At 41.3% G+C, this 11,147-nt stretch overlaps 1 protein-coding gene across 2 annotated transcripts in view; it reads left to right on the forward strand.

Moving 5' to 3' along the window:
* Positions 1-2,604, forward strand: part of fmn1 (formin 1) — a 532,192-nt gene extending 529,588 nt beyond the window's left edge. For both annotated transcript variants that reach the window (XM_038785764.1, XM_038785772.1), the window contains one exon: positions 1,994-2,604. In XM_038785764.1, the coding sequence (XP_038641692.1) occupies positions 1,994-2,038 (45 nt within the window). In that variant the 3' untranslated portion in view covers positions 2,039-2,604. The remainder of the gene's footprint in view (positions 1-1,993) is intronic.
* Positions 2,605-11,147: the final 8,543 nt, after the last annotated feature.

The raw sequence follows: 11,147 nt of genomic DNA on the forward strand, positions 1-11,147 counted from the left end.
AGCCACAATGCTCCCCACCTTCAAAGCCACTCTCTTATTGACCAACACCACCATTCTCTTCGTCTTCATATCTAACCCCGAGTGGAAAACCTGCCCCATGCATCCCTTCCTCAGCCTCATCTAATTCCCCCAACTTCAGATGCATCTCCTGGAAGAACACAACGTCTGTCTTCGGGCTCCTCAGATGCGTAAAAACACGCCTTCCTCCTGGCAACCACCACTTCACTTCTGTTAACTAGCCCGTCCAGCTAGCATGGTGGCCCCGGCTCAAGGCCTCTGACTTCCCTTCACCCTTCCAGTCCACCCCCCCCCCCCCCCCCGCAATCCTCTCACCACCAACAAACAAAGAGAAACGAAAGGCACACTCGCCATCACCGCTCCCCTGACAAAACCTGCCCCAATTTACCCACCAAATGTGCCTCACAATTTACATAAAACTCCTCTCCAAAGTTCAATGTCCTCACACTCCTCCCAGCTCATGGTCTCCAGCGAGTCAAAAATAAAATTCCTGTTTTTGATGCGTCACCCACAACCGGTCAGGGTACTAAACCCTGAACTTCACCCCTTTCTTGTAGAGAGCCACCTTTATCTGATTGTACCCGACCCTCCATTTGGCCAGCTCCGCACCCAGGTCCTGGTAAATCGGCAGCTCACTTCCCTCCCAGGTGCATTTCCTGGCCCACCTCAGGATCCTTTCCTTATCCAGGAACCAATGCTGCCCTGCCACCATCACCCTCGGCGGTTGCTCAATTGCGGCCTTCTCCTCAGTACCCGGTGCACCCGTTCCTCTTCAAGGGGCCGATCAAAGGCCCCCTCCCCCATCAGCTTCTGCAGTATGCTCACCACAAACCTGGGGACCTCCGCTCCCTCAATGCCTTCAGGCTTCCAAACAATCGGCAAATCCTGCCTCCTGGTGCGGTTCTCGAGGTCCTCCAATTTCTCTCTCAGCCTTTTCTTGCTGCTCATCACCGTCCCCATCTTCACCTCTAGCGAGGTTAGCTGACCATCACCGACTCCTTCACCTTCTGGATCACCTGGCCCTGAGCCTCCTGCCTCTGCTCCACTCGCTCAACCACTGCCCTAAGCACTCCACCACCTTGGCCAAGTCCTCCAAGGCCTTTTTCCTCTGCTGTTGGAATTTACCATTGAGGAATTCCACCAACTGCTCCATGGACCACTGGCTGGGCAGATCTGCCCCCTTTCCCTCCTCTCTCTTCACCTGTGTCGCACCACAAAAACGTTCCTGCTCTAGCTGCTCTCTCTTTCTCGTGGCACTTCTCGTCCGCTGCTCCACCCACCAGAGGAATCTTGCCCACCCTGGGCACTCACACACCTTTTGCCCTTAAACAACACACCATTCAGGTGGGGAAGGGCCAAAAAAATTACCATGAGTGGGAGCCACCAAATGTGCGACCACTCACTCCATGGCTGCCACCGGAAGTCCCACAAACTGCTTCATTATATGAGGAGTTGCAAATGGTACTGAAGACTGTGCAATCATCAGATCATTGATAAAGCAACTGGAGATGATTGAGTTAAGGGCACTTCCCTGAGGAACTCCTGTAGCAATATCCTGGGACTAGAATGATTATTCTCCACAACCACCTTCCTTTGTGCTTGGTATTACTCTAACCATAATTTTGTACTTTGAAGACAAAAATTGTATTCTGTTAAGTCCCCAATGTGAACAGTCTCTCGACACCACTGATATCGAGACTTGGATCATAATGCTGGGCGTCCTTCCCTGGTCTAAATACAAGAACAATATGTAAAAGGCAAACAACAGCTAAGTAATAAAATGCGAAGTGATTTCTTGGACAAAAATCCAACTTTGAGTTGAGAGGCAATTTTCTAGTCTTGAATTTTAAATGTAATATTTTCAAAAGAGACCAAATAACCTTATTCATTAAAGTCATGTGAATTTTGGAATTTATAGAGATTTGAAGACTCAGAGCTGTAAATCACAAGAAGCTTTTTTTTGTGTCATAAATAGAAAGAAAGACTACGTCAAAGGGAGGCAAATGTTACCACCAACTGAAGGAAACCTAGAAGAACAATAATCCTGCGACCTGATCATTCCACGCAGTCAAAATTGAAGGATGTTCCTCATCTTCACATTGCTTACAACCAATGCCAACCCTCCAATGAAGATTCCAAAAGGCAGTAATAGGTTCTTGGTTATAGATGTCACAGGATGTATATGTTCTGCCCTCACATGAGTGAGATTTGGATGCTTAAGTTAAAGTTGTGTCTAATTATTGTACATCCCATGAAAATCCAGCAAGGAAATTCTGGAATCTAAAGTTCAATATGCTGTTCCTTCAGAAAGATATTGGGCAGCATTTTACGGCCTCGCCCATCGCTGGGATTTTCCAATCCCGCCAGATTTCGTGGACCTTTGAAGGGCTTGCCGCATATTACGGCCCTACCCCCTCCTCAATGGAGTCATAGAATTCTACCCATTCTCTCTTGATGCCTCAGCTTATTCCAAAACTGCACTGCAGGACAACCATTAGGATTAATACAAAGGTCTTGAAAATGTAATCAAATGTTGAAATATCACAGCTGTAACTGCTCAAAAATTCAATAATGATTTAGTCTGTTTTTCAATTGTATATTCTGTTCAATACCTCCTACAGTATAAAGTGCCACAATATGTAAAACCAAATTGATAACATGCCCGTCAGTACAATGCACATCGACTTCCAAAAAATGAAGTGTTTAGTGTGCAGACACGTGGAAATCTATTAGAAAAACAAGACAAAGGCAAACTTGGTAAAAGATTCAGGACAAAAAAAAATGTGACTTGGAACTGAAATACAGCAATGCACAGTGGGTGGTTTTTTTTTTCTTTCTTTCGTCTCTGCTAAGAGATCATGCAACTTCAAAAAGTATGTCAGAATTGATATTCCTTTTGGTAATATTGAGGAGTAGTGTCATAGATATAGATATAGAATTTACAGTGCAGAAGGAGGCCATTCGGCCCATCGAGTCTGCACCGGCTCTTGGAAAGAGCACCCTACCCAAGATCAACACCTGCACCCTATCCCCATAACCCAGTAACCCCACCTAACACTAAGGGCAATTTTGGACACTAAGGGCAATTTATCATGGCCAGTGCACCTAACCTGCACATCTTTGGACTGTGGGAGGAAACCGGAGCACCCGGAGGAAACCCACGCACACACGGGGAGGATGTGCAGACTCCGCATAGACAGTGACCCAAGCCGGAATCGAACCTGGGACCCTGGAACTGTGAAGCAATCCACAATGCTACCGTGCTGCCCACAGTTACATGATACTGAGCAGACTTGAACATTCATTTGCACTTCGAACAGCCACAATATACTGCAAGTTGTAAGGTCTGGTTGGTTGCCAGAGATTGTCCCCCTTGCCCCACAACCAAGTTGCCTGTTGTTTCTCCACCTGAGAGAAACTTTTTCCCAACTCGCCCATAAAAGTTTGCTCCATGACTGTTAGCCTGGGTGTGTCCTATTCTCATCAGGACAGGACTCCAGTGTGTACCCTGGCAACAGTGAAAGATAATGACAACTTATTGGATCTAAAATCTGGCAAGTGTAAATTAGGATTGTTCCATCTATGTTAGCACTCAAGAGGAGAAAGCTGGGACCTTTGGAGAGACAAAATTTGCAGCTGGCAAAGGTTTGTGTTAAATCCACAACCACTGCTCAAACATACTCCTTTACGTGCAGCATTTCATTCATGTTCTCCCTACCTTCCTTTTACTCTTAATATTGTTATTTTCAGTACCATTCTCTGTTTCATGGAGACCTTGAATTCACTTGGGACTTCGATCTTCTGCATTTGCGAGAAGCTAATAACTTATCAGACTATCCAGCATCCCATAACCTGATGTCACCAGTATTGCATACCTACCCTAACCTGTATAAGATCCACAATATTTTCAAATAGCTCTTTTACAATTCACTGTCTATATTCTGGGATTTGACTATGAGGAATCCGTAAAACTCCATCACCCGTAGGTTTTGCAGTAATTCTTATAGAATGTTCAGAAGGCCATCATTTAAATGCTTTTTCAAATATTATTTTAAAACATTTTGAAAGATTACTTTCAGTAATACTTTATTTTCTGTATAGCTACAGTTCTGGCCAAAATTAATTAATATTAACGTTTGACTCAGTTCTTCGAAAGACAGGTGTTCTTTTTCATTCTCCGAAGTACAGATAAAATGATGAAAGTACAAAGTGAATTCTGAATATGGAGGTAAAAAGCAATAAGTGCATTCAATTCATTACACTTTTCAAAATGGAGTTATGTGCAATTTTTAAAAAATTATTTTGGCATACATTTTTGATCTTGGCAAGATACTTGAGAGGAGATACCACTTTAATTTTGGGGAGAAAAACATTTTTTATCTTTAGCACATTGTGGTAAAATCCAATTAACAAATTCCAAATCTGAAGTTTGTGGTATTAGCTGCTGTAGCTTTACTCCCAGTGCATAGAAATAGTGATCTATTATTGAGCTGACGTCGATTGCATGACAAATTAATGTATGCAAATAAGTATATGAAAGGAGAAGGATCTATCATTCCTTAATTGGATTGAAAAATATGCAGAGCATATTACTTGATTGCATTGTGCTCAGCAGAAACTATTGCTGAGCATTAACTTCTAATATATTTTTGTATAGAATGTGTGTCATGTGGGTGACATGACAGCTTAATTAATTTACCAGAATTAAAACAAGTTGATAACGTGATACTTACTATATCTTTAGAGTTAACAATGTACTTTATAGAAATATCAATTTAGACACTTGCCTATATTTAAGTATTTTTTAATCATAGTTGTTGAAAATAGAATTATTTTCTGAAAACAATGTAATATATGTAGGATTATAGTTGTGAAGGTTTTTACTATATTGCCTTTATAGATCAAGCCAAAATCTTTGAACTCCCTTTATGGTTTGGTGTCATGATAACCATAAAGAACATGAGGGCCCCAGATTCAATCCTTGGTTTAGGTTAAGTTCACTGATCGCAGACGAGGTAACCTAAGGAGTACTGCAGTTGTCTTCAAATGCCCTAGAGCTGGCAAGGGGGAGCATTAGCCTGAGCTGCCACTGAGGATTGCTAAATGGTGACCCCTTCTGGAATGTGAGAGCAGGACTAAGCTCAGCTATGATGTCGCTCATTGACCTCTTGTTTACTGCCTGGGCTAGCACTTCAAAAATGACCAACTGAACAACACACACCGGTGATGACTTGCAGTGCCCAAAGAACTGTGCATCCAAACATGAAGGAAAAATTGTGAATGAAGTGTGGTAAAAACTCACCAAAATGTCATGGTTATTTCCTTTAGTAGATTTAAGTTCAGTGAACAGTGATGAATGCCATTCATAAATTAAGCAAAGAGGCAATGAGTAGTTTCCTTTCATCAATTTAATTGTGTTTTTCCTTTTTACCTGTTATAACAGTTATTTATTAATTCCCTATATGGAACATATAGGTTGTTGGTGAAAATATTTTATTTTATTCATTTGTAGAACTAAAATTCTAACCATGAGGTACAATTAACATTGTGTTGCAAAGGATGTTTCATTAAACTTAATTAAAACTGTATACAACTGCTAAAAGTAATTTCATTAAAACTGTATACAATTGCAAACATTTTGCAGTTCTTAATTAGAGCGTGAAAGTTTAGTTCAAATTTCCTGAAAATAATATCAACTGCAAGAGATAATAGAGCATCTATTTCATTACCAAAGAAAGTGGGACAAAGTTCTAGATCTTTGCAAGTGCTAGTTCATTTTGCATTGTTTTAAAAGATTCTTGATGTTGAAATGCAGTATACTAATAATTCAAGTGCATAATCACTATAACCTGTGCAAATTAGTGAACATTGGACAACGGTTTCCGCTATGTGCCATGTGTGACAAAATCAAGAACCTGTTTTTATAAACAATTTCATGACTTTAATCCATAAGGCACACAGAGACAATAATTGTCTATTGTTGTGCTCTGTTCAATAATATTCCTCGGTATTGCTGCTATTGCTTTTAATCATTTTATGCAAATTTGTAGAATGTTTATGAAACTGGTGTGACATGTTTCAGCAGGGTAAAGCCTCTAAAATTCACAGAATAGTGATCTTGATTTCACTGTCGGGAAGACCCACACCTTCCTTGTCTTATATAAAAGAATTGAACTGGTATCTGTAAACAATGTAGCAAGCTGTATTTTGTCTTACAAGAAATTATCTCGGACTTGTGGCGGTCACAAAGGTTTCCTACCAGACTTTATTCCTTTCCATCAAAAACATTGTCTGTAGATGTTTCTTATTGCACTTTAAAATAAAATGATCCATTTGTTATTATCAATTTGTATCGATTTATGCTTTGTATGATTGACAAAGGAATATGAATTTCAAGTTCTAAGTAAAAATCTTCATAAGTTTGATTATTATGTACCTTTATTATAATGTATATAAAGGTTAAACGTGAAAGTGCCTGATCAAAATATCAATTTTTCTAGATCAAAGTAGACAATCAGATGTTTCAAGCATCTATTGATCAGACTTACACGGTGCTGTTTAATACAAAAAATTTGAAAATATTTTGGAATATTTACCTAACCCTAACCCTATTCATGTTTTTTGTTCTTCCATGCCGTTTTTCTGTTCTATAATGATTAAATGCAATTCATAAAATTGGAATGAATGGGGATTGACGGCAATACGATGACAGTTTGAGCGTGTTATGCTTGAACATATTGTAATCCCAGCTAAAGAACAGTTTATTAAAAATCATTGACTTTTTTGTACTGCGTTAGACATTGTGAATATTATTTTTAACACAATATATTTTCACATAATTAGTTCTGGATGATGTTGCAGATCAACATGTTAAACTTGGTTTCCTGTAAAGCCCTAATGTGAGCGAGTTCAAGCTTTAGGAACATGATGACTATAAATAGAAATACAACTTTCTTCACAAAATACGAGAAAAATCATTGTGGCATATTATTTTGCGGCACATCCAGGTAGGTGAAAAGGACATAGTAAGTGTATGATATATGGTTCTGAATTTATTTTTATTCATTCTTAGAACTAAAATTCTAACCGAGGTATAATTAACATTGTGTCGTAAAGGATGTTTCATTAAACTGTATACAATTGCAAAATGTAACTTGATTAAGATTGTATACAATTCCAAAACTTTAGCACTTCTTAATTAGAGCATTAAAGGTTAGTTCAATTTTCTGAAAATAATATCAACTGCAAGAGATAATAGAGCATCTATTCATTACCGAAGAAAGTGGGACAAAGTTCGAGATCTTTGCAAACGTAATTTCATAATGCATTGTTTTAAAGGATTCTTGATGTTGAAATTAAGTACACTAATCAATCTTATTAAGAGTTTTACTTGGAACTTCAAATCCACATTCCTTTGTCAACCAAACAAAAGCAGAAATCAATAAATATCGAAAATAGCAAATGTAACATTTTATTTTAAAGTGCAATGAGAAACATCTACAAAAAATGTTTTTGATGGAAAGTAATAGTCTGGTAGGAAATGCAATACACTAATAATTAAAGTGCGTAACCACTATTTTCTGTGCAAATTAATGAACATTGGGCAAAGGTTTCCTCTATGTGCCAAGTGTGGCAAAATCATAAACCTTTGTTTTTATAAACAATTTCATGATTTTAATCCATAAGGCACACAGAGTAAATAATTGTCTATTGTGCTCTGTTCAATAATTCTCCTCTGTATTGCTGATATTGCTTTTAATCATTTTATGCAAATACGTAGAATGTTTATGAAACTGGTGTGACGTGTTTTAGCAGGATAAAGCCTCTAAAATTCAGAGTCGTGATCTCGATTTCACTGTCGGGAAGACCCATACATTCCTTGTCTTACATAAAAGAATTGGACTGGTATCCGTAAATAATGCAGCTAGCTGTATTTTGTCTTACAAGAAATTATCTCGAACTTAAGAGAGTCACAAAGTTTTCCTACCAAAGTTTATTCTTTTCCCTCAAAAACATTGTCTGTAGATGTTTCGTATTGCACTTTAAAATAAAATGATCCATTTGTTATTATCAATGTTTATCGATTTATGCTTCTGTACGGTTCACTAAAATTGCAAAAAGGAATATGTGTTTGAAGTTCCAAGTAAAAATCTTAATAAAATTGATTATTTTAGGGGCAGCACGGTGGTGCTGTGGTTAGCATCGCTGCTTCACGGCGCCGAGGACCTGGGTTTGGTCCCGGATCACTGTCCGTGTGGAGTTTGCACTTTCTTCCCGTTTCTGTGTGGGTCTCACCCCCACAACCCAAAAAAGACATGCAGGGTAGGTGGATTGGCCACGCTAAATTGCCCCTTAATTGGAAAAAAATTATTGGGTTCCCTAAATTTATATTTACAAAAAGATTGATGATTATGTACTTTTATTGTAATGTATACAAAGGTTAAATGTGAAAGTGCCTGATCAAAATAGTAATTTTTCATCAGATGTTTCAAGCATCTGTTGATTAGACTTACACATTGCAGATTAATGCAAAAAATATGAAAATGTTTTGGAAATAAACCCTAACCCAACTCATATTTTTCATTCTTCCATGCCTTTTTTCTGTGTTATACAGATTCAATGCACTTTATAAAATTGGAATGAATGGGGATTGACGGCAACACGATGACAGTTTGAGCGTGCTATGCTTGAATATATTGTAATCCCAGCTAAAGAACAGTTTATTAAAAATCATTGACTTTTTTGTAGTGCGTTAGACATTGTGAATATTATTTTTAACACAATATTTTTTCAAATAATTAGTTCTGGATGATGTTGCAGATCAATATGTTAAACTTGGTTTCCTGTAAATCGCGAATGAGAGCGAGTTCAATGTTTTAGGAACATGATGAATATAAACAGAAATACAACTACTTTCTTCACAAAATACAAGCAAAGTCATTGTGGTAAATTATTTTGTGGTACACCCAGGTAGGTGAAAAGAGCATAGTGAGTGAATGATAAATGGTTTGAATTGGAAAATGGACTTGTGTAAAGCTTTTTGATTTTGATTGGTTTCAGTAAGTAATTGGAAAGTGGCTGATCTAAGATTGCTGCTAAGAGCCTGTATCATTAGATCATCCGGTGTGAGCAAGTATCTTCTGTGATTTCAAAAAGACTTGTCAACATTAGCAATACAAATTAGAGGCCCACAACGGGCCACTGAACTTGTAAGTGACCTGGGAGCTTATAGGTTGGACTAAGAGTGTAAGCACTCAGCTTGGAGAAGTTCTAATATTTGATATTAATGTTAAGCAGAATAGATGCATAAAATGAAATCAGGTCAACACGCAGACTGGGTAAAACTTCAAAAGCTTGTCAACCAACTCTACATTTTTGTTTAATGCACGATACTAGCATAAATGCTCCAGTTGAGACATGTTGACGTCAGCAGCGGAATTTCCCGTCGGCGAAATCCTCTGGTCCGCCGGCAGCACACCCATGCCCGCGGGTTTCCTGACGCCGTGAGGTGGCCACAATGGGGAACCCCTTGCTGGATTCTCCTGCCGAGAAAGGACCACTAATTCCTAGCCCTGCAGGGGCCCAGCGTATATTGAGCCCTTTTTGCTGCAGATATGGCCTCCGCACTTCTGGGTCGGAGCCCGCACATGGGGCTACCAGCGACTGCGCCGTGCACCATAGGGGACTTGGACCGTGGAGCTGGGCCCAGAAAATTAACCCCCCGATCGGCCGTGCGCCCGACCCTCAACGCCCGCACGAACATTTCCCGGCCGCGCACTGAATCACGCTAGTTTCCCGACTGGCTGGACCTCATTAGATCCACGCATTTGGGACTTCGGGCTGTTGGGGCGGAGAATGGCGTCCATCAATGGCCCCATGTAGGTGCTGGGCGGCGCGGCATACTCGGATCCTACGGGGCCCGCAGAATCGGCGAACCGGCACCGCCCGCGATTTCGGCTTTGCAGTGCGGAGAATCACCCCCCCATTGGCCGGCAGCGCGAACAGAGAATCCTGTTGCCAGCGGGTTGGGGGGGGGGGGGGGTGCACCGCACCAAAAAACACGTCTCGCGGACTGGAGTATCCCATCCTAGGGGCGAGATTCTCCGCAAATGCGGAGAATCGGAAAGGCTGCCGTGGGACAAGCCGTGACCCACGGCAGCCTTCACGCCCACTTCCGGGGCCGATTCTCCACCCCCCCCCCCGGGCGGGGCTAGGAGCGCGGTCACGGCCGCACGTCAAGCGTCATGCCGGCTGACACGGCTGATGACGTCGTCCACGCATGCGCAGGTTGGACAACGCAAACCCGCGCATGCGCAGTTGCCGTCTTTTCCCTCAGCCGCCCCGCAAGATGTGGCGGCTTGATCTTGCGGGGCGGTGGAGGGAAAAGAGTGCGTCCGTTACGGACGCACGGCCCGCGATCGGTGGGCACCGATCGCGGGCCTATGCTCCCCTTGGCACGACCGTGGTACTGCCGTGCCAATCGGGCCCCCAGAGCAGGTGTGTTTGCTGCCGTGTTGAAACGGGCGTGAAGGCCCGGCCCATCGGCCTCGGAGAATCGCTGCTCGCCGTAAAAAACGAGCGGCGATTCATGGCGTTGGTCGGGCGTGGGGGGGGGGGAATACCGGAAGGGCGTGAAAAATGTCGGGAGGCCCTGCCGCTATTCTCCCACCCGGCGTGGGGGGCGGAGAATCGCACCCCAGGTCTTTTGAATTCCAAAGAGTTAAAATTAATGTCAGCCATTCTGTCCTATTTGATGATATGAGAGCATTTTTAAATCATAAGCTCAGATCTGGCTTTTGCTACCTTAATCAAAACCGTTTTTCTGTGTTCTGCTTATTGTGTTTCAAGTAAGTAAAATCTTCTGTGATTTCAAAAAGACTTGTCAACATTAGCAATACAAATTAGAGGCCCACAACGGGCCACTGAACTTGTAAGTGACCTGGGAGCTTATAGGTTGGACTAAGAGTGTAAGCACTCAGCTTGGAGAAGTTCTAATATTTGATATTAATGTTAAGCGGAATAGATGCATAAAATGAAATCAGGTCAACACGCAGACTGGGTAAAACTTCAAAAGCTTGTCAACCAACTCTACATTTTTGTTTAATGCACGATACTAGCATAAATGCTCC

Source organism: Scyliorhinus canicula, chromosome 2, assembly GCF_902713615.1.
Source record: "Scyliorhinus canicula chromosome 2, sScyCan1.1, whole genome shotgun sequence".
NCBI classification, from domain to species: Eukaryota; Metazoa; Chordata; class Chondrichthyes; order Carcharhiniformes; family Scyliorhinidae; genus Scyliorhinus; species Scyliorhinus canicula.